The following is a 27,992-nucleotide window of genomic DNA, read 5'->3' as shown; positions in this document are numbered from 1 at the left end:
CTATTGGCCGGTGCTGGGTACGGCGGCAGCGAGCGGCTGCATCGCCGGCGAGAAGCGCTTCTGCTGCGCCGCCGCCATGCCCTTGGCGGCCGAGCCGTCGACGGAGCCCGCGCCGGTGGCGATGTTGGCGTTCGAGTCGGTGCTCTCGGCGGCGGCTCGGGCGGCCAGCAGCGTGATCTGGTTGACGACGTCCTCCATCTGGTGGGAGAGCGAGGGCGAGTCGCGCAGGCGTGCGCGGTGCGGCTCGGAGTCGGCGTGCGCGCGCGCCTCGGCGAGCGTGGCGCCCAGGTCGGCGGCCGGGCACAGCGTGCACTCGAAGCGCTGCGCGCGCACCAGGCGCACGGCCGCGCGCCGCTCGGCGGCCGCCTGCCCCGCGTAGCAGGCGACGCGCTGGTGCGCCAGCAGCGCCGCCTCCGCCGCGAACGCCAGCCGGCACTTGGCGCACACGAAGCCCGCCTCGGCGTCGACGGCGCGCACGTGCGGCGGCAGCAGCGCCTGGCCCTGCCCGTCGTCCAGCGGCGTCGACACGCGCACCGAGCGCACGCCGGGCTCCCCGGCGGCCGCGGCGGCGCTGACCGCCTGCAGCGCCGGCACCGACAGGCCCAGCGCGGCTAGCGGAGTGCCGCCGCCGCCGCCCACACCTCCCAGCTGTTGCTGCTGCTGTTGTTGTTGTGGCTGCTGCTGCTGCTGTTGTTGCTGCTGCTGTTGTTGTTGCGCCTGCGGCGGGACTGGGGGAGGGGGTGGTGGAGGAGCTGGCTGTTGTTGTTGTTGTTGCTGCTGCTGCTGCTGCTGTTGCTGCTGTTGATGGTGTTGGTCGAAAATGATGCCCGGAGCAGCGCCGCCTCCGCCTCCTGCACCTGAAACACGTCACGACAAGACTTAGCGCCCATGCAACTTCACATCTACAGACATCCGAATAACACACAATTCTTTTCCACGAGACACACAGACACAGATTACTCTGAGTAATTCGATTTGGGGAAGTATAGCCGAGTATGGTCATTACAAGGCTAGTATTGAGAACTCAGAAGATATGAACATTTTTCTCTCTAATTGCGTGCGGTGAAAAGTTGCTATTCCTTCAAACGCGGAGTTCCCACGCAGCGTCTCTCGTCACCTGGGTGGTCCGGAGACAGGCGGGTTCTGGTGATCTTTCCAAGCTTTCACAGCGCACCATTTAGAAGATGGTTCAAATGGCTCTGAGCACTATGGGACTTAACATCTACGGTCATCAGTCCCCTAGAACTTAGAACTACTTAAACCTAACTAACCTAAGGACATCACACAACACCCAGCCATCACGAGGCAGAGAAAATCCCTGACCCCGCCGGGAATCGAACCCGGAAACCTAGGCGTGGGAAGCGAGAACGCTACCGCACGACCACGAGCTGCGGGCCCATTTAGAAGAGATCAATAAACATTGCACCCTGGATTCTTTAAATAATCGAATTCTCATTACGTCACAATGATTTAATTTATCAGGTACATTCGGCAGTATATGTGCATAATGTCTTGTGGATACAGCTAGTGCTAAGGAAGGAACAAAGTGAAAAGTTATGGTTGATGTTGATGTTTCACTGAGTGAACATCAAACATGTAGTAAGCGATAAACATTTCCCCTTTAATTATGTTGTGGGAGAGTGAGTATATCACCAAAGGAAAGTATCGTAAACATTTGAAATTATGTCTGGAGTTTGTTGGCAGTCACTAAGTGCTCTAATTCACAAATACTGGATGAATATGGTCTGGGTAATATACACGCCGTGAGTTGCGCTGCCTCGCAGTTTCTAACTTGAATAGTTGTCTTTTGTCTTAAACCTTTAAAGTACGATTATATCTCAAAAAGAGTAATTACGAAAGTATTTTAAATTTATAAACTCGGTCAATAATTATATGAAATAATGAAAATCAAATTTTTGTGCACCTGGTTAAATATTTCGTAATTTACATCGTCCAGTCGCCGGCCGCGGTGGCCGAGTGGTTGTAGGCGCTTCAGTCCGGAACCGCGTGACTGCTACGGTCGTAAGTTCGAATCCTGCCTCGGGCATGGATATGTGTGATGTCCTTAGGTCAGTTAGGTTTAAGTAGTTCTAAGTTCAAGGCGGCTGATGACCTCAGATGTTAAGTCCCATAGTGCTCAGAGCCATTTGAACCATCGTCCAGTCAGGTTAATGTGAGCATCTTTTAAAAGCCTTTGCAGTGTGCTCTTGTGTGCAGGAAGAGGGTCAATGAGTTTCTGGAAGGTACGGACAGGGATATGGAGCCATACCAACTCCAGTACTGTGGCGAGCCGCATTAGGCTTCACGGTAGAGGCCCCGTGCTGCGGGCAACACGATCAAGGTGGTTCCATACATTCTCGAATGATTTTAAATCCGGGAAGTTTGGTAGCCATGGAAGTACGGTAAGCTTATCCTGGTGCACTTCCAACCATGCTACGTGACACGTTGCATCGTTCTGCTGGTAGATGGCATCGTGCTGAGGAAAAAACAAACTGCATGTTGGGAAACGTGTCCTTCATGGATAGATGAGCATAACGTTCCCTCCTTGTTTGGTTCCAGACGTTTCAATCCGTGCACGCTAACGGCCATCTGTCTGATAGGTCGTAAAATGTGATTCATCTGAAAAGCCCACCTGTGGCTACTCAGTGACCGTCCGGTTGCAGTAGTATCGTGCAAATTACTGCCTTCGTCGCCGATGAACAGAAGTCAGTATGGGTGCTTGAACCAGGCGCCTGCCCTAGGAGGCCTCTACGAAGCAACGGTCGTTGAGGAGACACTGTTGGTAGCCCCTTGGTTCATCCGGGCCGTCACTTCCTCAACAGCTGCACGTCTGTTCACCTCCGCAGCCGTCATTCACTCCTGTCATCCATGGCCCGAGCACCACAGTTACCTCGGCGCCGGGTTTGGATAGCGCCATTTTCCCAAGTACTGTGTACTTTAACCACTGTGGTGTGCGATCAGTTCACAAGCTTAGCCGTTTCGGAAATTCTTCTAAAATTGGCCCGAAAACCAATGACCACGCGTTTCGTCCACTATCTATCACCTGATGGACAGTGTTAATGCGTAATCTTACCCAGACGCACGGATAACATCACAGCCCAGACCCAGCATCCTGTGATCCACCTATTAGATAACTAACATGTTGACGGAGGTGACAGTAGAACTTTTGGTCTGATCAACGCGTTGGTGCGGGCGCAGAGGGCACCGTTTTCGGCCTCCCCCCTCCCCCCCCCCCCCCCTCGACACTGTTTATGTACCCTCCACTGCTAGTGCTGCCACCTGATATCTATGAATGGTTATTGCACGTTGAGTTCGAACATTGGCGCTGGTCACATTAGTGTCAGTGGACCGTCTAGATATACTGCTCTAACCAGCCGCTGTGGCCGAGCGGTTCTAGGCGCTTCAGTCCGGAACAACGCCGCTGGTACGGCCGCAGGTACGAATCCTGCTGTAATGTCTCTTGCAGCGGTCTCTCCGCGATATTTTCAGAAATTTTTATAAATTATATAACTCAGTACATATCTCGAAATATCTCTTCTTATCTTACCGACGCCGGCCGCGGTGGTCTCGCGGTTCTAGGCGCGCAGTCCGGAACCGTGCGACTGCTACGGTCGCAGGTTCGAATCCTGCCTCGGGCATGGATGTGTGTGATGTCCTTAGGTTAGTTAGGTTTAAGTAGTTCTAAGTCTAGGGGACTGATGACTTCAGATGTAAAGTCCCATAGTGCTTAGAGCCATTTGAATCATATACTGCTCTAATGGTGAGCAACAAGTTTGTCTGGTTCTCATTGCAGCCAGCACACTGTCCGAGGGCAGTATTTTCATTACTACAGCGATCAAATAGCAGCGAAGTCACAGCGCTGGTCATTGCGTACACGACATTCTACCACTGCCGCTTCCTGTACGAGACGAAATCACGGCCAACACTCCACGAGAGCGGCTGCCGGCGTTGCGCGCGATAGCGGCCGCGCGGCCAGATTTCCAAACTGAATCTCCTGTCGATTCGCGCAACGATACGTCGGCAGTGGCAACGCCCAGCGGCTGTGCTTTATTATACGGCGAACGCATTAAGAACTCTCCCCTGCAGACAAGGCAGCGCTCAAATCGTGACGGCGATATTTAGATGCCAATCGTGTTCTCCGGGAATAGATTTTGAGACACGATTACAATGGGTACCTTCCGTGAGGGCTGTTTCGGTTACTCGTTCTCTTTTTTGCGCCACACTGCTCCGGAGAGCGAGGCGCGGAGCGGGCGCCGGCTGGGTGCCGGTGACGCACGGCCGCGGATCTCATTAGGAGCCGCTATTTACATAAAGGAGGGCGGGTGCTGGCGACATTGTGTTTACACGCCGGTATGCAAATGTAATGTGATAACGAGGATGAGACACGCTCCCCCGCCGCTGCGTTTGCCGACGCAGGCGCCGAATACGGCGGCCAATTAGGCAAACCCAAAACCCACGCGGTCCGCTTGCCGTCGTCTCAGTTCGCGGTACCGGGGGGAGGGGGGCAGTGTCCGCCGCTCGGGTAGCTCACAGGTACAAATTACTGTGCGCGCACCCTCTAGTACTACAAGAAGGCGAGTTTACCTGAGGCAGCTGCAGCGCGGCACAACAGACCAACCAGGCAGCATTACTCGTAAATGCAAATTATTCCGCTCCTCGCAACAGTACTGGAAAACCACAAGTAAACCGTGGTGACCGAGTAGGAACTGGAGCAAATGTCTAGCAGAAAACGGACGAAATCTCCGAAGAAAATAAGTAAATATTTATTTCCCTACACTGCCACAACAAAAGTTAGTAGACCCTTTAAGAGGTTTCCAATTCACTCAAGATTTACTGTTACAGGATGCACATGGAGAACATGAAATCATTAAATTTACAGAGCAATAGCACGAGCGGTTCTCAGGTATCGACCCATCCTGAAACACCCATATTAGTACGTCGTGTAGCCTCCACAGACAGCAATGCAGGCGCTGACTCTGGTGTCCAGTCGATTGTAAAAATGGCGAATACTGTTCTGGGATACATTATACGTATGTAAGGGAGCATTAACCTGTTGGAACAACACATCACTTCCGTCTTGCGAAAAAATCGGACTAAAGTGCAAGTGACATTAATCTATGAAAAGAGATATCACTTGTGGGAGACTTTAACGCTCGAAAAGGAAAGACCGGAAACATAGAGGTTGTAGGAAGATACAGGAAGTAAACAAATAACGACAGTAGGAAAAGACTGGTTAATTTTTGTGGAGCTCGCTCATTAAGAATACAGAACGGCTGCTTTCCTCTCAAAAAAATGGTTCAAATGGCTATGAGCGCTATGGTACTTAACATCTGAGGTCCTCAGTCCCCTAGAACTTGAACTACTTAAACCTAACTAACCTAAGGACATCACACACATCCATGCCCGAGGCAGGATTCGAACCTGCGACCGTAGCGGTCGCGCGGTTCCAGACTGAAGCGCCTAGAACCGCCCGGCCACAACGGCCAGCTTTCCTCTCAGAGAAATACATAAATACACCTGGATGCAACCTGCAAGCAATTTAAGATAATAGGTTATACGATGCTAAACTAAAATACTCCTCCCGAACAAGCCATGAAGGTCCATCAGTACTGACCGGCCGCCGTGTCATCCTCAGCCCATACGGGTCACTGGATGCGGATACGGAGGGGCATGTGATCAGCACACCGCTCTCCCGGCCGTATGTCAGTTTCCGAGACCGGAGCCGCTACTTCTCAATCAAGTAGCTCCTCACTTTCCCTCACAAGGGCTGAGTGCACCCCGCTTACCAACAGCGCCCGACAGACCAGATGGTCACCCATCCAAGTGCCAGCCCAGCTCGACTGCGATTAACTTCGGTGATCTGACGGCAAGGCCGTTAGCAGGTTGTACGATACAGCCGCAAATTAAGAATTAAAAACGCAAGAGACTAGAGACTTCAGAAGTGCAGAATGTGAATTAGACCATTTTATAACTCAAAGCAAAAGCAAAAGTTGTAGTAAAATCAACATCCACGGCAAGAATAGTGAAAACAGTAAAATAGCAGAAGCATCCAAATATAATTTGGAAAATTGACAACAAGATCCTGTGAAGTTCCTACAGAATACGACATTGACTTGCAAATTAAATAATGGTAGGGACATCAGTGATCCACGCAACAATAATGTACAATGAAATGAAAGAGTGCATTCATAGTGCAGTACGATAAGTCTTAGGAATAAAAGAGAGTTCTAAGAGTATGGTTCAAATGGCTCTGAGCACTATGGGACTCAACTTCTGAGGTCATTAGTCCCCTAGAACGTAGAACTAGGTAAACCTAACTAACCTAAGGACATCACAAACATCCATGCCCGATTCAGGTTTCGAACCTGCGACCGTAGCGGTCGCGCGGTTCCAGACTGCAGCGCCCTTAACCGCACGGCCACGTCGGCCGGCTTCTAAGAATATGAATCGGGGTTGGTATACAAAAGGTATTGAGGAAATGGTGAAAAAGAAAAAAAAACAATTGTACCACAAGTGGCTAACTCGCAGGACAACGAGAATAGAAAGTACTATACAAGACGGAACAGAGAGACTAAAAAGGAAATTTCAAGAGCAAAAACAAGTGATGGGCAAAATGTGTGAGGAGATAAACAAGTATATGGGAGGTTCCAAAGTAAAATATGCCTGGAAAACAATAAAACAGCTGAGAGCTGATAAAGTAGAAAAAATAAATATGCCAATATGGGTGTTCAGAAGAGGGACATCACAAAAAGCTTTTGAGCGAGAAGAGGAATGAGTACAAACAGGCTGAAAGATGCACGTAACATATCATTATTGAGTCAGCTACCATCCATGGTTTGAAGTGCTGGACTATTATGGAGAAGAACTACAAGAAGATTCAAGTTGTAGAAACGGACTTCCTACGGAAAATAACAAAAAAATGGTACCTAACGGATGACGCAGAAAAATTTTATGATTTAGGCACTTAATGAGAATGGGGCAGCAAGAATACTCAAAATATATTTGAACATAGAGCGATAAACATAAGGAGCAGAGGAAAACCGCAGCTTAAATTCATTCAAGAGGTAGAAACACAGAAAGGACAGCAATTTGACCGCTGAAGACACAAAACACGTTATTATAGAGGCTCAGATGCGCGATGCATAGGGAGCCAGGGGTCACTGGACTTCATTTACACGAAATATACATATGTTCGTTTTCATGTTGTGTAGATCCACTTGCACCTCGTGTAACAAAGCAAAACAGAGTACGAGAAGTGTAAGTGGATCTGCACAAAATTAAAACGACAATATATTTAGTGTCGATGAAGTGCAGTGTAATAAAATCGAACACCTAAGTGTAGAAGGACATTTGGAATGAAGTAGGAAACAAAAAATCTAACCACTGAAGCTCCTTTGCAATAAAAACGCTTATGATCTTAATGAGACTTCTATTACAGTAGCAACTTGTGTAACTGCGAGCTCGGAAACGAATGCAAAATAAAGACAATACGTATTACGAACGACACTAACTACAGATCATGCATCTAAACGTGATCACCTGTGTCTACGTCGACGTTATGCAGCGAAGTTACAAAACGCACGAAAGAAACTGATATATGCACGAGGCAAAACTGCCTCACCTAGGCATAAAAGAGTATCTTTCAACGCATGACCTCCATTTATAGTCGCTGTTAATACCTGAGGATCTTCTGTTGTTTGATAGAACCTGACGGTTTTAATCAAAATTGACATACAGCTACTAAGCCAAATTATGGCATTTAAAAGCTGTTTAAAAGCATGAACATATCAGTACATCAAAATAATATTATTCACTTCAGTATGATTTGACACAGCACATAGAGGCTATAGTGGGTCACATACGCCACTCTTAAATGTAAAGCAAACGCTTACGTAAAAAATATACCAATGCTGAAGAATAAGAAAAGACAACTACACGCTAGATACTACCATAATGAATCCCATCACAAATTTAACCTGTCCTAAAATCAAGAATGCGTCAGTCTGCTGTCACTGGTAACAACAGACGGCTCCAGGTAACCGTCTGAAAGACGGTCTGTATGTCGCAGGCTCCTTTGATACATCGCGCACCCGCGTGCTATGCATAAGCAACCTGTCGTCTGCCAGACGATCAGTCGCTAACCTTCCTTGCCCGCGGAAACAGCACATCCCTGCCAAACAAGAGAGCAGGCATGTCCTGTAGCAATGCTAGAGCTCTGACTGGTGCCAGCCAATCAGAGTGCTGGACGCGCATATTTCGGTTGGTCGTCTAATGACGTTCGGTGGGTATGTTATACACTATGTGATAATAAGTATCAGGACACCCCCAAAGACATACGTTTTTCATATTAGGTGCATTGTGCTGCCACCTACTGCCAGGTACTCCATATCAGCGACCTTAGTAGTCCACTAGACATCGTGAGAGAGCAGAATGGGGCGCTCCGCTGAACTTAATGACTTCGAACGTGGTCAGGTGATTGGGTGTCACTTGTGTCATACTTCTGTATGCGAGATTTTCACACTCCTAATCCCCTAAGTCCACTGTTTCCCACGGGATGGAGCAGTGGAGGGACACGTACAGCACAAAAGCGTATGGGCCTACCTCGTCTGTTGACTGACAGAGATCGCCGACAGTTGAAAAGGGTCGTAATGTGTAATAGACAGACATTTATTCAGACCATTACACAGGAATTCCAAACTGCAATAGGATCTACTGCAAGTATTATGACAGTTAGGCGGGAGAGGGAGAAAACTTGGATTTCATGGTCGAACGGCTGCTCATAAGCCACACATCACGGCGGTAAATCCCAAACGACGCATCGCTTGGTGTAAGGAACGTAAACACTGGACGATTGAACAGTGGAAAAACGTTGTGTGGAGTGACGAATCACGGTACACAATGTGGCGATCCGATGGCAGGGTGAATGCCCAGTGAACTTCATCTGCCAGCGTGTGTAGTGCCAACAGTAAAATTCGGGGTTGGTGGTGGTGTTATGGTGCAGTCGTGTTTTTTAAAAAAAAAGTTCAAATGCGTGTGAATTCTTAAGGGACCAAACTGCTGAGGTCATCGGTCCCGACATTTACACACTAGTTAAACTAAATTAGGCTAAGAACAACACACACACCCATGCCCGAGGGAGGACTCGAACCTCCTGCGTGAGGGGCCGCGCAGCCTGTGACATGACGCCTCAAACCGCGCGGCCACTCCGCGCGGCTCGTGTTTTTCATGATGGAGGCTTGCAGCCCTTGTTGTTTTGCGTGGCATTATCACAGCATAGGCCTACATTGATGTTTTAAGCATCTTCTTGCTTCGCACTGTTGAAGAGCAAATCATGGATGGTGATTGCATCTTTCAAAACGATCGAGCACCTTTTCATAATGCAAAACCTGTGTCGGAGCGGTTACACGACAATAACATCCCTGTAATAGACTGTCCTGCACAGAGTCCTAACCTGAATCCTACATAAGACCTTTGGGATGTTTTGGAACGCCGACTTCGTGCCAGGACTTACCGACCGACATCGATACCTCTCCTCAGAGCAGCACTCCGTGGAGAATGGGCTGCCATTCCCTAATAAACCTTTCAGTGCCTGACTGAACGTATGCCTGCGAGAGTGGAAGCTTTCATCAACGCTAAGGGTGGGCCAACGTCGTATTTAATTCCAGCATTACCGATGGAGGGCGCCACGAACTTGTGAGTCATTTTCACCCAGGTGCCCGGATATTTTTGACCACATAGTGTATGTTCTAATCTGATGTTTATCCTTAATTACAAAGGTCGACTTTGTATATCAGATTTGTTTACGCATTATACTGAATTCCTCATACATTTGCGTTGGCAAATTCATTATCTTACACCTTTTCTTTGTCCGTAAATGTTACCATGTGTACCTCCATCCAAAACTGAATACTTAAAATTTGTTTCATACAAAATGTGTGCCATTCACTAATATCGTAGTTTGTTCGAGGAATACGCTTCACAGAAATGGTTCAAAACGGCTCTGAGCACTATGGGACTCAACATCTTAGGTCGTAAGTCCCCTAGAACTTAGAACTACGTGAACCTAACTAACCTAAGGACATCACACACACCCATGCCCGAGGCAGGATTCGAACCTGCGACCGTAGCAGTCCCGCGGTTCCGGACTGCAGCGCCAGAACCGCTAGGCCACCGCGGCCGGCACGCTTCATAGACTTGTCGCACTTGTATTTACAAGAGACAGTCAAATAAAAACGAAACAAACATGGGAAAAACGAAACAAACATGGGAAGAAGTAAAGTATATTCTTTTTTCAAAAGTAATCGCCATAACTGTTAATTTACTTATCCCACTGTGCGACAAGACGGTCAGTGCCTTCATGGAAAAATGTTTGCGGTTGCCTACGGAACCATGATTGTATCCAGGCGTGCAACTCTTCGTTCGAAGCAGGTAGACGGACACAACGTCTTTCTTCAGAGCTCCAAAAATATGGAAATCGCATGGAGGATGTGCAAGAGCTTACCAGCGAAATTTCTGCAGCGTAGTCGAAACAAGAGGCACGCCAGCTCTGAGAGAGTTACGATGATCTTTTTCTTTGACTTCAAGGGTCCGCTGCTCATTGCTTTTCTGGAACACGGCGTAACTCACAGAGGTACGCGGACACTTCGAAAAAACAGAAGAGCGCCGTCAAATCCAATCGCCCAGGAATGTTGACGGAACGCATCATTCTGTTGCAGGATAATGGCCGCCCACATGTTGCCAACATTGTTTCGACTACGCTGTAGAAGATTTGGCGGGAAGCCCTCACACATCCTCCACACAGTCCCAACGTCTCCTCATGCGATTTCCAAATTTTCATACCAAGAGATGAACGCCTGGGTGCAACTATGGTTCCGAAACTTTTGAAATAATAAACAGTTTACATACTTTTACCATATGTATCGTTTTCGTTTGACGACCCCTTATATCTCCCGCAACAACTTTTCAGCAGCACAGTTACGGCTATGCTAATGCGGTTCTTTGATTAATGTCACAGCGGAGATGGTGTCATCGTAAATTAATAACTTCACCAAAAGAGCTCTCTAATTTCAAGTTACTAATCTGTGTAGGCAACAGATGATAAACACGCTTTCCTAACCAAACTGAACCTATAAGGTTCGATTATACTGCACTTTGAGGAATTACCGTATGAGGTTAGCAGACCAAGATCAAAACTCAGTTCCGTTAGTTCCGAGTATAACCCCCTCCCCCCTTCCCGATCGCTTTATGCGTGATGTTCGCCACGTCCGAAACATTAATTTTTAACTCAAGTCTCGTTATTAATTGGACACATTTAGTTTCTAGGGTGTATTTCAGGGCAAAACCGAGTTCATAATTTTGTATGAATACTCAGATACAGTTACTAAAGGAGTATTAGGACGCAAATCAAGTTTGCTTTAAATGCACGCTGTAATGCTCTCTCGACCATTAAGTTAAGAACGCCTTAAGTTAAGAACGCCTTTAAGGCGACAAAGCGCCATTGTCAACGCTCACTGAGTTTGAACAAGGTCATGTAATAGGGGTACGAGAAACTGGCTATTCCTTCTGCGATGTTGCATAAACATTTGGCAGGAATGTAGCCACTGTACATGATTGCTGGCACCGGTGGTCACGATAATGTATGGTCGCAAGAATACCGGGCTCCGGACGGCCACTTGTCACTATCTACATAGATAGACCATCGTGCTTGGCGTTCGAGTTTTGGCGCATCGTACTGCATCTGCAGTAGCAAAATTGCAACGAACTGTTACAAATTGGTGACTTCAAGTACAGCCCCAAGCCATTCCACCGGCCCCAAACCACCACCATTTGTGCCTTCAGTGCTATCAAGCGCGAGTTCATTAGAGAGCGGTTGGAAGTCTGTTGTGTTTTCTGATGAAAGGGGGTTCTGGCTCGGTGCCAGTGATGGCCTGCAACCAATCTGTCTTCTTGCTAGACATAATGGACCTACACCTGGAGTTATCCACTGGGGTACGATTTCGTATGACAGCATGAGCCCTCTCGTTGTTATTCCACGCACTCTGACTGCAGATTTGTACGTCAGTCTGGTGATTCAACCTGTTGTGCTGTCATTCATGAACAGCATTTTAGGGGGTGTTTTCCAACAGGATAACGCTTGCCCAAATACCGCTGTTGCAACCCAACATGCTCTGTAGAGTGTCGATACGTTGCCTTGGTCCGCTCGAGCACATATGGGAGATCATAGGACGACAATTTCCGCGTTAACCGTCCCTGTATTGACCGACCAAGTGCAGTCATGGTACTCCATCCCGCAAACTGACATACGGCACCCGTACAACACAATACATGTACGCTTGCATCCTTGCACTCAACATTCTGGTGGCTACACCGGTTATTCATGTACCAGCATTTCAAATATTGAATGGCTTATCTGGCGCTTATATTAACCTGTGATCTTGCAATGTTAATCACTTACAATTGTTACCTAAACAAATGTATTCCCGAAATTTCATTACTCTACATTATTTTTCGCATTATGATTTTTTTCGTTGATGTATAATTTAGGTTACCTATCTTAAGGTACATGAAATATTTTTTCGGCCTTTTTTTCCAAACTATATGAGTAGTTTGCAGTACTGACACTGGTGTAGGCGTCCGCAAGGGGTTAGGGCAAGAACTTGCCGCTCCCCTCTGCCCTAGAGTTTGAAATACAGAGTTTTTTTTTTCATTACACAGTTCTTATACATCATGGATAATCATCAGTTCTCTGGATATAATAAGTTGTATTGCGTAACTTGCTGCCGAAACAGACCAACTTATTCACATCAAAAAGTAATTTTCGAGTCTTGCCTTTGCTGGATATGTTTCTTCGGTCTATCACTGACACTAACCATACAATGCTTTTCAAAAACTAAAATTAAAAAAAAACCTTTAAAACCCTTGTGTGGACGACGATTTTCTTGATTGCGAGACAAATAGCATTGCTAAAAACCGACCTGTTCTCAGATGTGTCTGTATCGCTCCTGTTTCATATTACTGAGCTCTTAATATAAATGACATCGACAAAGAATAAATAAATAATAGTAACACTGCAATTCGCTGGCATTGCCTACGATCAATCAATCGTTTTGTTCTCACTGGATTACTTGCATGCGCTCTGTGTATGGCCGATAAGGCCGGACATCTTACGGACAGTTTCAAGTGTCATCAGCTCTCGATCTGACTCTGTGACTTAAATGTCAAAGACAGGTAGTGTTCCGGTACGCCAATGTCGTTACGTTTTCAGAAACGTACAGCGCAACATGACTTTCAAGAGGCAAATGTCACTGACCCAGTAGCTACTGCTGTACTCTGCCTTCCCATAAATACGTTTAATTACGAGTAACATTCATGAGTCTCTACATAAGTTTGGTTAGAGTAACACATTAGATGCTTGCTTCCGAGATAACTGGCCCAACGTAGCTGTCAATGTGCGTCTGATTTCGAGTGACTTTACTGCATTCAGGCAAATGTTTGGCTAGTCCCTCATTTCACAAACGTTATATGAGAACAGCTTAGTAAGGAACTAACACACAATATGCCTTAAGCAGACTACTCGCACAAGGTTGAGACTTGTCCTCTTCGTTAGCACTAGCTACAGTGGAATGCTTCGGCAGCCGTTTTAGGTGGTTCAAATGGTTCAAATGGCTCTGAGCACTATGGGACTTAACATCTATGGTCATCAGTCCCCTAGAACTTAGAACTACTTAAACCTAACTAACCTAAGGACAGCACACAACACCCAGTCATCACGTTAGGTGGTCTGTGAAGACTATATAGGAGGGGAACGAATTTTCAACATCTAACACAACTTCCCTGACGTTAAGTTGTGTTGTGTTATAACTGGCAATGCATAACAAAAATTTTTTAGAAACCTCTAACGAGCTCTGTGTTAAAACAAGTCATGTTTCCGGTTGTGTATTTATTATTCGTCAATATTGATCTGTAACAAACTAAAACGATCGTTAGGTTGAGATTTGCCGATGGCGTTACAAACACCTTTTTTTCAAATTGTAAACAGCATCTGCACAATCGTGACTTCTTTTAATCTACGTCTGATGGCTGTGAACGCAAACAAAGGGAAAACCATTGAACTGAATATTACTGAACAATAAATTGTCAATGTCATCTACTCGAAGATGTTCGCGTTTTCCATTGCCCATTTTCAGTCTGCAGTTATATACAATGCATCTCAAAGCTTAAAGCTGTTAATGCGGATTGCGTCTGCCTGTCTCTCCGAACTGCAGGTATAAACAATAAGACAACCATGAGCTCATTAGACACAGACTCTTTATGTGTTTAGATAAGGCTCCGGCAAAGACTTCGGTGAGGAATTCTGGGAGGAACTATCTTGATAACTGACTGAAATAGTTTAATAAAACACTGATTAGCAAAGGTTGTATTAGATCTCAGTATTTTATTACTGCATTGTATCTCTCTCACTCTCTTCCACTTCGTGAAGTTGGCATGATATACTCATAACACGAATGCGTACAGAAAGCACACATGAATGACGGAATTACGACTCATATCTGGCTGATTCCCCCAAAACTGTGAGCCAAGTGCGAAGAACTGGCTGTCGCATTCCTTGGTTACTTTTTCCGTGTCTTTACCGTTCCGCTTTTGCTTTCCACTCATCACGTTCAACGGTAACGCTTCAGTGACAATAGAGTAACATCTGCAGAGAAGCAGTCAGCGATGCAGATCCCGAAACTTGTAAAGCCTCCAATGACACATTTGCAGGTAGGCATTGGTTCAGGAAACGGGAAAATGAACCATACGCCAGAACGGAAATGAGGTAGAAAGCCGAGGTGTCCGATACTGATGTTCCCTCGAGGTAATGAGCGGGATGATGATGGGCGGACCCGACTCCTGGCTTAACAGCAATTAACACTGACGTCACTTCCGGTGCTCCGGGCTGCGCGTCAGGGGCAGGGTTGTTTTTTGCGTGGCTCGCGGCTGAGGCTAATGATCAGGAAGTTGCGCCAGTCACCTGGCCCTGGGGCTGCTCGAGCAAGATGCTGCACTCATCACAGTAGTTACTGAAAGTATTATCAGTAAAGCAACTTTACAGCAGTAGTACAAAAAACTTCAGAGAGTTATATAGGTAGACGTAGAGATCTCCTTACACTATCTGATCAAAAGTATCCGGACACGCCTAAGTAGTGCGGAACTGAACACTAGGTGTCATGACACCTAGTTGACAAAGTTTCGTTTGTGAGACGTGTTTAAAGAAACGTTTTTGCTTCTAGTATTATATACATTCACCTCTGTCAGATTTTGGTACAAACTATGATGCCCTATGTAAAATCAATCGCTTTTGTAACAGAACTATGCAGCTTACGTAAGACATTTCAGGAGTCTGTAATACCTCACACCTTCTTTTATGCAAAGTACCACAAACCGTGTAGTTTCGTGGTTTTTGCGGCGTTTGGTTTATCATTTTTTCGTTCATCTTTCTGTTGATGTCGACTAGTCGCTCACTTGATCAAATATATCTCTGCTGCAGGCTCATTTTCAGGTGTCATCAATGGCGTGAGGAAAACAAAAAATGATATCCGCCCTTTATTGTTCTGCTGGTGGTCATAGCGAGTGGACGCAGGTCCGAAGTAAGCTCACATTTTGTATAAGATTTAGCTCAACACAGTGGTGAGTTGATAAAAACGCTTAGTGTTGCTTACATTATTTCAATTAGGAGCTGAAACTTCGTGTCACTATATGTTAAGAAGATTAAACAATAACCAGAAAGAAGACATGAAGTGTGTAGAGCAGACTCCCAATCTGGAAAGATAGGAGAGTTCATCAGGTTCTAGAGAGCGAAGGAATCATACACTGTGAGGCAGAAAAACAAGCAAAGCACCACGAAGGAATTGTCCGAAATGGACGGAAATCGGTAAACGATATGTGATGTACATGAAGAGATAAGGTTTGAAGCATTATGGACAAGGCCTTCCAACGACTTCGGGATTCTAGCGATCTGACGCGCCAACTGGACAATAACTGGCACCATATCCATCAGGAGGACATCGAAAAACCCTGTCAATCAATGACAAGCCGAATAACTCCTCGCCTAAGGGCCAGAGGTGGACGAACGCATTATTGTCTTGCTTAATTTGTGAATCTCCTTGTCTTCAAAAAAAAATCTTCAAATTATTCTAAAAACCGTGCGGGGTAACGGCGTGGTCTAGGGTGCCTTGTCACGGTTCGCGCGGATCCCCCAGTCGGAGGTTCGATTCCTCCCTCGGGCATGTGTGGGTGTGTGTTGTCCATAGCGTAAGTTAGTTTAAGGTAGATTAAGTAGTCTGTAAGCCTGTAAGTAGGCTGACTGGGTGTTGTGTGATGTCCTTAGGTTAGTTAGGATTAAGTAGTTCTAAGTTCTAGGGGGCTGATGACCATAGCTGTTAAGTCCTATAGTACTCAGAGCCATTTTTTTGTAAGTAGGCTGTTTAGGTTTTTATGTTGGTAAAGTCACGTAGAGCTCAGTATGAAAATCACTGACTGTGCTGTGTGCAGTCCATGGCTGGTTGGCATTGTTGAAATATTCGCTATTGTAGTGTTGGGCAGTTGGATGTGAACAGCGCGTAGCGTTGCACAGTTGAGCCGCCAGCAGTGGTGGATGTGGGGAGAGAGATGGCAGAATTTTGAGAACGGACTATCTGGACGTGTGTCCATCAGAAAGAGTAAATTTGTAATACTGGATATCGTGAAAATTATTAAGGTAAATACATTGTTTGTCCTCTATCAAAATCTTTCATTTGCTAACTATGCCTATCAGTATTTAGTGCCTTCAGTAGTCAGAATCTTTTATTTAACTGGCAGTATTGGCGCTCGCTGTATTGCAGAAGTTCGAGTAACGAAGATTTTTGTGAGGTAAGTGATTCATGTACGATATAGGTTATTGTTAGTCAGGGCCATTCTTTTGTAGGGATTATTGAAAGTCAGATTGCGCTGCGCTGAACATATTGTGTGTCAGTTTAGTGTTGATCAGAATAAGTAGAGAGAAATGTCTGATTGGATTGGATTGGATTGTTTGAGGGAAGAGACCAAACAGCGAGGTCATCAGTCTCATCGGATTAGGGAAGGAGGGGGAAGGAAGTCGGCCGTGCCCTTCCAAAGGAACCATCCCGGCATTTGCCTGGAATGATTTAGGGAAATCACGGAAAACCTAAATCAGGATGGCCGGACGTAGGATTGAACCGTCGTCCTCCCGAATGCGAGTCCAGTGTGCTAACCACTGCGCCAACTCGCTCGGTGAAATGTCTGAGTACATACAGTTCTGCTCAGATGTTTGAAAATCAAATAACGTAAGAGATTTATGAGCACATTAATTTTTCTAAGGGGACGTTTCAAGCCTAGGGACCGATGACCTCAGCAGTTTGGTCCCACAGGAACTTACCACAAATTACAAAAAATTTTTAATTCTAAAATTGTAGTCATTTGTTTGTCTGTACGTGTGCACGACATATACCGGTTTCCATTGCACTCTGATAATTTCTTCGTGATGCGTCTCTCTCTTTTTTTCGTACAGTGTATTATAACTTGTGAATTATGAAAAAATGGAGCACTACGTTTTAACAGTAGACAATATACGCCGTACAGTGTTTCAATAAACGGTAGAAGTGATGAATGTGAAGGAAGGAAGTAGAAAATAGTTGGTATAGCACGTACTGCGGTGCGGGAGGAGAACGGCACTTTGCGTGGTAGTCTACAGTGTAGCAGCGGAGTGGTGCGTACCAGCGGTGGGTGCCGTGTTGTGCCGCGCTGCGCGGGGCTCATCTGTCAACGGGCGGCTGCCGGCCGGCTCCCCCTCAGTCACCGCATCTCGTCTCTATGACAACATCCTCTGTTTCACTCGCTTTCGTAAAGAGCTTTAATTAATTAGGATTTCCCACCCTACTGGTTTTATTTAAACCACTCACTAACTCGGACTTCCAAGGGAAGTGTCATTTCAGGCGCTCACCCATCGCACACACGCTTCCACACACACACACACACACACACACACACACACACACACACACACAGCCAGCAGTGACGCACACGCACCGACCACGCACTCGCGGCTGTGGCTGGCGGCTCGCCCGCCGCTGCTTGTCTGTGAGCGCGTACGAGGGGCAAATTACAAGTAATTATCTCCAAGTTCAAATTAATTAAGTATTCTAAACGAGCGTGGCGGTGGCAGTAATGACGGTCTTCCTGTGTGAGCGGGCGGCGCCGGGCGGAGGCGGGATGGCGTCCGTGAGAACGGCCCGAGCCGAGCCGCGGAGCAATGCGTTGCAGCCAGCGATCGCCCACCAAACTGACCCAACTCGGGACGCTCAACGGCTCGATGAAATGCCGCTCTGGTTTTAACGCTGGGTACTGAAGGGAAACCTGGGGTTTAACGACCTGTCGACGCCGCGGTCTTTGGAGACGGATCACAAGCTCGGATAGGAGAAGGTCCGAGACGGAAATCGGCCTTGTTCTTGTCAACCCCAGCATTTGCCGTAAGGCGATTTTTAAACGGGACAGAAAACATAAGTCTTATTTGACATTCTTCAAAATGGTTCAAATGGCTCTAAGCACTATGGGACTTAACATCTGACGTCGTCAGTCCCGTAGACTTAGAACTACTTAAACCTAACTAACCTAAGGACATCACACACATCCATGCCCGAGGCGGGATTCGAACCTGCGACCGTAGCAGTCGCGCAGTTCCGGACTTTTTCTTTTATTATCGAAGGAGGGTGGGGAGGGCAGAGTGATCAGGGGTCGTAACCCGAGGCCTGGCCACTGTGTCTCCCTCGCCCGTCAAGGAATCAGGGATGGTAAGGGGAAATGTTTCGTGGGAATTATTTATTTATATTTATTTACTGTTTTTGATATATTTTTAATTTGGTTTTACTTTATACCACAACAAAAATAAATGTACCTAGCACCTCATCGTGCTCTGAGTAAACAAAACAATATCTCGGCACGTTCCTACACCGAGGTAATGTATATGGGGAAAACGAAAAAAAAGTGCAGCGTACATGATGCAGAAGGGTGTGTCGCTACTCTCCTTACGCTTCATCATCCAGGTACGCCTTCACGTATGTCGTATGTTATTTCACCGAGAATCGAACTTAATCTCGTCAGCTCACTCAGTGCGTGTCTTCTCCTACCTGTTGACGATCCAGCTGCGTAGAGGCTCGCGTGGGGCACTCCCTAAGTAATTAGAAAAATACTGTCCGTATTTTGGGTTCCGTACGATCTTGCAGTGACGTTCTTGTAGGTAGTTCCAAAAGTCGAATACATCTTTAGGTCCATCGTGAAATAAGTAGTGTACCGCATGCGCACGGATCCACGTGACTGCGTTGGTCTTGGTGCGCAGGAAATACTGTTGATCCGGAAATAGTAGAAACCGAGGTGTAATGTGTTCCGGAGTCACTCGTAGAAAATACGACAAGATTTGTCGCACCAAGCGCCATACGTCTTCTGCCGCTCCTCATGTGAGACGGTGTTCGTCCGTGTCTGGCATCCCGCAATCTAGGACTGAAGCGCCTAGAACCGCTCGGCCACCGCGGCTGGTGGACAAATTAAACTGGCTGGAGCATTATCGCACGATTCAGTAACAATCATTAGTCCACGAATGCCTACACGTCAGTAACCATGGTGATCACAGCTGACGGCTATGCACAGTCTGCAGCTATACGAGGGTTTGCCCAGTGACACCCTGAGTCGGATTGTAAAATTTCGACATAATGAAAATATTGTTACAAAAAGCACGAAAATCCGTTTTCGGAACGTTGAATATTACGTGGATGCTTCAACAGTGGTGACAGATCATATATGAGAACGTAAAACTATGTCAAGGGAAGGAACTTGAATCCGGATCTTTGCCTTTCACTGGCAGTGCGCAACCACTTAAGCAATTCAAGTACGCCCCACGGGCAGGGGCTTTCCTTCCACACTGTGGAGGCTCTCGTATGGTGGTGTGAGACCAACACCTTCCAAGAAACGATGAAGCAGAGGGACTGACTTTTACACTGCCGTAAGGTTGGTGCTGAGAATGAATTCTCTTACTCTGCTCAGACTAAAATCTGAACTTCATTTATGTTACAAGCCCGCATGCAGGACTGGGATTTGAGCCAGGATCCGTACCTACGTGATCGGTGCTCTGCAATGGAGAGAAGAGCTACGAGCAGAACTGAATCCGTTAGGGTGGTCTTGACTCGTGCTTGGATAGCTCATTACATAAGAGCACTGTCTAGCGAAGGGAAGATTCCGGGTTAAAATTCCTACTCGGCACACAATTTCGACCTGTCACAAACTTCCACAATGTTTCCAATTTACGTACAAGTACTGTTAATAGATATTGAGAATTCATTGTGAAGAGAGGTAGGTAACAATATCGATTTGACGGCGTCTGGGTAGTGGACTTCTCGGCGCCTCTAATCGACTGAGAGTATCCACGCATTCTCAATGCAGCCTATGTGTGGCGCACATGCAGGACATATCAAAGTTGGCGGTTATACAAGAGACGGTGTTGCCATCGATTGAAATAAGGGAAGAAACTTCTCCATGATGTTGATATTAGAGATACGACATAAACTCAATTGAAAAACTGTGGAGAAAACTAGAAGACGTGATCTTTTTCAAGTAACCAGTTGAAGAACTTATGCGAAACTATGGAAAAAATATATCGCAGTACTCATAACGAGATTTATATTCCATTGTAAACGATTCTTACATACAACGCCACCTTGCTGTGCGTGAAAATGAAGTTAGGATAAGCTGTTGTGGTGTCCTTTAGCCTCAAGACTGATCTGATGCAATTCTCAACACTATCTTGTGTAAGCCTCTCCACATCTGTGTAACTATTGCAACACGCATCCATTTGAATCTGCTTACTACAGCCAAACCATGGTCTCCCTCAACATTTTTTATCCCCAATATGTCCCTGTATTACCAAATTTAAGATATATTGATGCCTCAGAACGTGTCCTGTCAAATGATCCCTGCTGTTCAATTCTGTAGATATACAAGCTGTCCCAGAAATATTGCAACAAACTTTGAGGAGTCGTAGAGGGTGTCTTGAGGAAAAAGTCGAGGATAGGAATGTCAAGGATAGGAATCCATGTCCGGAAACGTCCAACGACGCTACGGAGCGTCGAAGTTACAGGCACCAGCTCCTGCTACTATGCAACCCCTTCGGCAGCAAACGTGACTTTGTATGCTGACGGACTGTAGGCGGAACGTATTACAACGTAATTGTTATTCAGTGATCGCGACTGATTGCCACGATCGACAGTGAAGAAGATGGAGGTAGCTGTTAAGTAGAAAGGCTTTGTCTCCGATGAATGCGATGCTCTGTTGCCTTAGTGGATGACGGTTTTAGACACGGATTTCCATCTGCAGTTTATGTTTCCCTTGCATACCGAAAAGAACTGGAGATTTTAGAGGGTTCCAGTAGAGAAATGAAATGCAGATGGAGCCTACATTCAGAAACATCATGCACCAATGCAACAGAACATCACAATGATATGAGGCAAGGCCATTCTACACAGCAGCGAGCTCCATCTTCTCCAATGGCGATGGTGGCTATCAATCATGATCACTGAATAACAAACAATATTGCGAGTCGTTCCGCCTATGGTCCATCAGTGTACAAAGTCACATTTGGTGTCGAAGGGGTGGCCTAGCTGCAGGCGCTGGTGCCTATAACTTCGACACTCTGTAACGTCGTTGGATGACGTTTCCGAGCATGGGTTCCTGTTCTCGATTTGTTCCTCAAGACACCGTCTACAAATCTTTGAAGTTTGTTGCAACATTTCTGGGACACACTGTAGATTATTCGTCTGTTTATACACGATGTTACAAAAAGGTACGGCCAAACTTTCAGGAAACATTCCTCACACACAAAGAAAGAAAATATGTTATGTGGACATGTGTCCAGAAACGCTTACTTTCCATGTTAGAGCTCATTTTATTACCTCTCTTCAAATCACATTAATCATGGAATGGAAACACAGAGCAAAGAAAGTACCAGCGGGACTTCAAACACTTTGTTACAGGAAATGTTCATAATGTCCTCCATTAGCGAGGATACATGCATCCACCCTCCGTCGCATGGAATCCCTGATGCGCTGATGAGACCTGGAGAATGGCGTATTGTATCACAGCCGTCCACAATACGAGCACGAAGAGTCTCTACATTTGGTACCGGGGTTGCGTAGACAAGAGCTTTCAAATGCCCCCATAAATGAAAGTCAAGAGGGTTGAGGTCAGGAGAGCGTGGAGGCCATGGAATTGGTCCGCCTCTACCAATCCATCGGTCACCGAATGTGTTGTTGAGAAGCGTACGAACACTTCGACTGAAATGTGCAGGAGCTCCATCGCACATGAACCACATGTTGTGTCGTACTTGTAAAGGCACATGTTCTAGCAGCACAGGTAGAATATCCCGTATGAAATCATGACAACGTGCTCCATTGAGCGTAGGTGGAAGAACTAAAATTAGCTCTAACATGGAAATTAAGCGTTTCCGGACACATGTCCACATAACACCTTTTCTTTATTTGTGTGTGAGGAATGTTTCCTGAAAGTTTGGCCGTACGTTTTTGTAACACCCTTTATAGGGTTATTCATTAGCACATCCTAGGTTTCAGAAGACAACTGAGGGAAAACTGCAAGACATACAGAAAACACACATGTATTAGTCGACAGAGCATGTCTCCAAGTTTTTAACTAACTTTACAGGTGCTCAATGTGGGCACCATTAGTCACGCCGCGGCAAATTTCAGTACGAGCGTGCAATTTATCAAATTCACTGCAACGAATTTTGAAGGAAGCTGCAACAGCAGTTCGCTTTCGAAATCGTTTCATTGGGTTACCTATCTGCTGACGCAAACTACTTCGATCTGACATTACGGAGTGTATGATTTGTCTACACGTTCTGACACGTCTGAGCCCTCGTGCAGCTACACCACTGCATTTCTTACGAATTGAAACGTCGAGAGATATTCCGTTTGCTAACATGTGTCATTCTTTTGTATATCTTGTACATTTGGCGCAGTCGCCTCCTGACACCCTGGCAGTACTTACTAATTACTATGTACAGTTTAGCCCAAATCTTGTAAGGTTTTTGAACATCTTATACCACCTTACATTGTGTAAGTGTTTCTCCACGTACGCATATGCTCGAGCTTATCCTGAGTTTTCTCTAATAAGCTCGTCACCGAAGGGACATTCAACTCTAGCTTTCCTTTCTTTTATTTTTGCGTTACGTCGGGCGAGTTTTGTGATCAGCACATACTTGCAGCAGAGTCAAAAGCGAGCTTCTACAGGGTGTTTCAAAAATGACCGGTATATTTGAAACGGCAATAAAAACTAAACGAGCAGCGATAGAAATACACCGTTTGTTGCAATATGCTTGGGACAACAGTACATTTTCAGGCAGACAAACTTTCGAAATTACAGTAGTTACAATTTTCAACAACAGATGGCGCTGCAAGTGATGTGAAAGTTATAGAAGACAACGCAGTCTGTGGGTGCGCGATTCTGTACGTCGTCTTTCTGCTGTAAGCGTGTGCTGTTCACAACGTGCAAGTGTGCTGTAGACAACATGGTTTATTCCTTAGAACAGAGGATTTTTCTGGTGTTGGAATTCCACCGCCTAGAACACAGTGTTGTTGCAACAAGACGAAGTTTTCAACGGAGGTTTAATGTAACCAAAGGACCGAAAAGCGATACAATAAAGGAACTGTTTGAAAAATTTCAACGGACTGGGAACGTGACGGATGAACGTGCTGGAAAGGTAGGGCGACCGGGTACGGCAACCACAGAGGGCAACGCGCAGCCAGTGCAGCAGGTGATCCAACAGCGGCCTCGGGTTTCCGTTCGCCGTGTTGCAGCTGCGGTCCAAATGACGCCAACGTCCACGTATCGTCTCATGCGCCAGAGTTTACACCTCTATCCATACAAAATTCAAACGCGGCAACCCCTCAGCGCTGCTACCATTGCTGCACGAGAGACATTCGCTAACGATATAGTGCACAGGATTGATGACGGCGATATGCATGTGGGCAGCATTTGGTTTACTGACGAAGCTTATTTTTACCTGGACGGCTTCGTCAATAAACAGAACTGGCGCATATGGGGAACCGAAAAGCCCCATGTTGCAGTCCCATCGTCCCTGCATCCTCAAAAAGTACTGGTCTGGGCCGCCATTTCTTCCAAAGGAATCATTGGCCCATTTTTCAGATCCGAAACGATTACTGCATCACGCTATCTGGACATTCTTCGTGAATTTGTGGCGGTACAAACTGCCTTAGACGACCCTGCGAACACCTCGTGGTTTATGCAAGATGGTGTCCGGCCACATCGCACGGCCGACGTCTTTAATTTCCTGAATGAATATTTCGATGATCGTGTGATTGCTTTGGGCTATCCGAAATATACAGGAGGCGGCGTGGATTGGCCTCCCTATTCGCCAGACATGAACCCCTGTGACTTCTTTCTGTGGGGACACTTGAAAGACCAGGCGTACCGCCAGAATCCAGAAACAATTGAACAGCTGAAGCAGTACATCTCATCTGCATGTGAAGCCATTCCGCCAGACACGTTGTCAAAGGTTTCGGGTAATATCATTCAGAGACTACGCCATATTATTGCTACGCATGGTGGATATGTGGAAAATATCGTACTATAGAGTTTCCCAGATCGCAGCGCCATCTGTTGTTGAAAATTGTAACTACTGTAATTTCGAAAGTTTGTCTGCCTGAAAATGTACTGTTGTCCCAAGCATATTGCAACAAACGGTGTGTTTCTATCGCTGCTCGATTAGTTTTTATTGCCGTTTCAAATATACCGTCATTTTTGAAACACCCTGTACAAATCTATACGTCGGCTTGCCCCGGAAGTAATGGACAGGCGATCGCCACCGATTGCTCGTTGGCCGATCAACAGCGAACCTCATGCCGCACCGACAATGCTTGTAGACGGACAGAGATTCGGGCCAATTATAAGATCGCCGGCGGCGCCCGCTCAGAGCCGGGCGCTCTAACGTTAACAGCGGCAGATGCGCTCATCGCCCAGCGAGCAACACGCACCGCTGAGTGGCCCAGTATCTGATGCCTGCAGCAGTCGGGACAGAGCCCTGCTGTAATTAGCGGCGCGGCCCCGTTTCGGCACGCTCCGCCTTCACGGGGCTACCGGAGACACTGCCGTGCCGGGATGGCCGTTACACCAGCCGATAAGGAGCGGGCTGCGTCGCCCACGCCTCGCCACACCTACACTCGCGTGCCGTCGGGGAGAGCGTAATTTTGTAACGCGGCCACGCCGCAGAATGTCATGCAGGCAAATCCGTTTAACAGGGTGGCAGCCTTGACATTTCATATGACAGTAAATCACTTTAACGAACTTCTTGCTGCGGAACATTGTACTTATTCCCAAGGATGCAGGCGCAATAACACCGAAAAGGGGAGCACCGCCGTCCGCTATCCGTCGCTAGCGGAACAAAAACGTGAGTTCGCGGCCTTTTTTTATTTTGCGAAATATCCAGCCAGATATGTGATTTCGTTGTGAGCAGAAAGCCTTGTCCTGGAACTGAGGAACAAATGTGTCCTAGCAAAACTAGTGCACGATTCCGTTAAGATATTCCAAGGAAGGAAAATTTCCTTCATCAGGACATGCCCAACTCTCTAAGTAATGTAATAACTGCAACAGCAGTGTTTCTGCCTCCGCGGCTTTTGTTGTTGATAATTCTTCCGGGTTATATGGCCGTGGTCCATGGAATTCTTCTGCTCTTAACGTTTCGTCCAATACTACGTCCTGCAGGACCAGCCATACCTCTGAAGATGTCCAAAGTAGTATTGGACGAAACGTTTGGAGTAGAAGAATTCCATGGACCACGGCCATATAACCCGGAAGAATTATCAACAACAGTGCCATCCGGTCGTGAAAGCCTTCATTGTATGATCCGTGGCTTTTGTTACAAAATTTTTGTGCTGAAACAATACTGCTAGTTAGAATTCAACTGGCAACGTGAGATGATCTACTGTACTGCGTGATTCAAAACAGTCCTCACATAATGAAGGAGTTGGTAAGGGACTCGATATGAAACAACTTTGAAACAACAACTTACGGTCTTGAAAGTGACGCTGTGTCCGTGAAACGTTCGGAATAGGTACAATCAATGTACACGCACCTCAAGTTCGGCGAAGATAATACACTTTTATATGAATGAGTGGTGCCTGGCCGAAGGGACAGACACCACGCTGAATCCGCAGCTATGATACATATTATGTAAATTGGTAGTAGAGAGTGTTTATCCAATAACGTTGTACATTACAGATGGTGTTAAAAATGGCGAACACCACAGACATAACATCTTAGTACAAAATTCTAACGTACAAAATGGCTCAAATGGCACTGAGCACTATGCGACTTGACTTCTAAGGTCATCAGTCGCCTAGAACTTAGAACTAATTAAACCTAACTAACCTAAGGACATCACACACATCCATGCCCGAAGTAGGATTCGAACCTGCGACCGTAGCAGTCACGCAGTTACAGACTGAAGCGCCTAGAACCGCACGGCCACACCGCCGGCTCTAACGTATAACAGGCATCGCCTGTTCTCTATTAGACGCTGCAAGAGACCTAACCAGAATTGTTTCGTCCTCGGAAACTGGTGTCTCATAAGCCACATAAAAAAATTCAAGAGGCGTCAGATCAGGGGAGCGAGGTGGCCATGCAACTGGACCCACCTTTCCACTCCAGCGTCTGGGATATGTGGCACTGAGTACGGCGTGTATTGCGCAGAAAAGTATGCAAGTTCCCTGTGTAGCTGCGGACCACAGTATATACACTGAAAAAGTACATCATCTTCGCTCATGTCACTGATTGTCTTTGTTGTTCCTGACATTCCAGAGCCTTCACTGGCTCAAGATTACTGCCAAGCGCGTAAGTTCCTATACCAAAGATGCTGTATTTCGAGTCCTTTTTCACCTTCTTCAATTTGTCCGCAACCTACTGAATTAACCTGCATAGCATCTCCTCACTAAATCACCAAAAAAACTTTAAGTAAAGTGAAATAACGCCTCTGGTCCGGCTGGCCGGAGTGGCCGAGCGGTTCTAGGCGCTTCAGTCTGGAATCGTGCGACAGCTACGGTCGCAGGTTCGAATCCTGCCTCGGGCATGGATGTGTGTGGTGTACATAAGTTAGTTAGGTTTAAATAGTTCTAAGTTCTAGAGGACTGATGACCTCAGATGTTAAGTCCCATAGTGCTCAGAGCCATTTGAACCATTTTCCCTGGTCGAAATAAGACCTTATGCAGTCGCAAAAGAAGGAGAAATTCCCACATTACGTATAAAACTCAGTCTGTGGAAGAGAGGCCCCAAAACAAAAAGACCTCATATGTGAGTGACTGCTTTGGTTTCTTTACTCGGTATAGTAGAAACACGTGTCAGTATTCACAGGATGGCCATGTCATGATGTTACGTGACTCGTGTTAGCAATGCAATATTCGTGTGAATAAAAGAATGTTTCGGTCCACTGGCTCGATTTCATGTTGTCTAGGAGATTGTGCAGTATTCGGTAACATTATCACTGCACGCTAGGCTGCCTCCGACGAAAAGACCACTAACAGCATAAAATTTCCGTGCATACTGGCATTTTAACATATTCTTACAATCTGAATTTACTTCGTCTTCATGAAACACAATTTTCTACTCTGCTTAGAGCCGAAAACTCTCCTCAATGTGTGGCGCATGCATACAATCACCCTCGCGATGTCTAAGAGCTCGGAAATTCCCGCGTAAATAACTGATACGCACAAGTAATATCTTGGAGATAGCTTTAAAGGGCGTAGTGGTGCCGTCTGCTGGAAGATGATGCATTATAATGTTTTAATGTTAAGCTTGTATATCATGGTAATGTATTTTGAGAATACTGTATTAGGGACAGATGTCGCATTTAACGATTTTCCTTGTTTTATACCGAGTTAAGTGCG

The 27,992-nt window shown here is 46.3% G+C and overlaps 1 protein-coding gene across 1 annotated transcript; it reads right to left on the bottom strand.

The window, feature by feature from the left end:
* LOC124788500 (zinc finger protein squeeze-like) lies at window positions 1-17,981 on the bottom strand. The gene is made up of 3 exons (XM_047255769.1): window positions 17,978-17,981; window positions 718-857; window positions 1-660 (listed from the first exon to the last, which is right to left on the bottom strand). The coding sequence occupies exons 1-3, from the start codon at window positions 17,979-17,981 to the stop codon at window positions 1-3; spliced, it is 804 nt and encodes a 267-aa protein (XP_047111725.1).
* Between the last annotated feature and the right edge of the window lie 10,011 nt (window positions 17,982-27,992).

This window comes from Schistocerca piceifrons, chromosome 3 (assembly GCF_021461385.2).
Source record: "Schistocerca piceifrons isolate TAMUIC-IGC-003096 chromosome 3, iqSchPice1.1, whole genome shotgun sequence".
In the NCBI taxonomy this organism is placed as follows: domain Eukaryota; kingdom Metazoa; phylum Arthropoda; class Insecta; order Orthoptera; family Acrididae; genus Schistocerca; species Schistocerca piceifrons.
The sequence above is the reverse complement of the archived record's forward strand: the minus strand, read 5'-3'. Positions and strand labels throughout refer to the sequence as shown.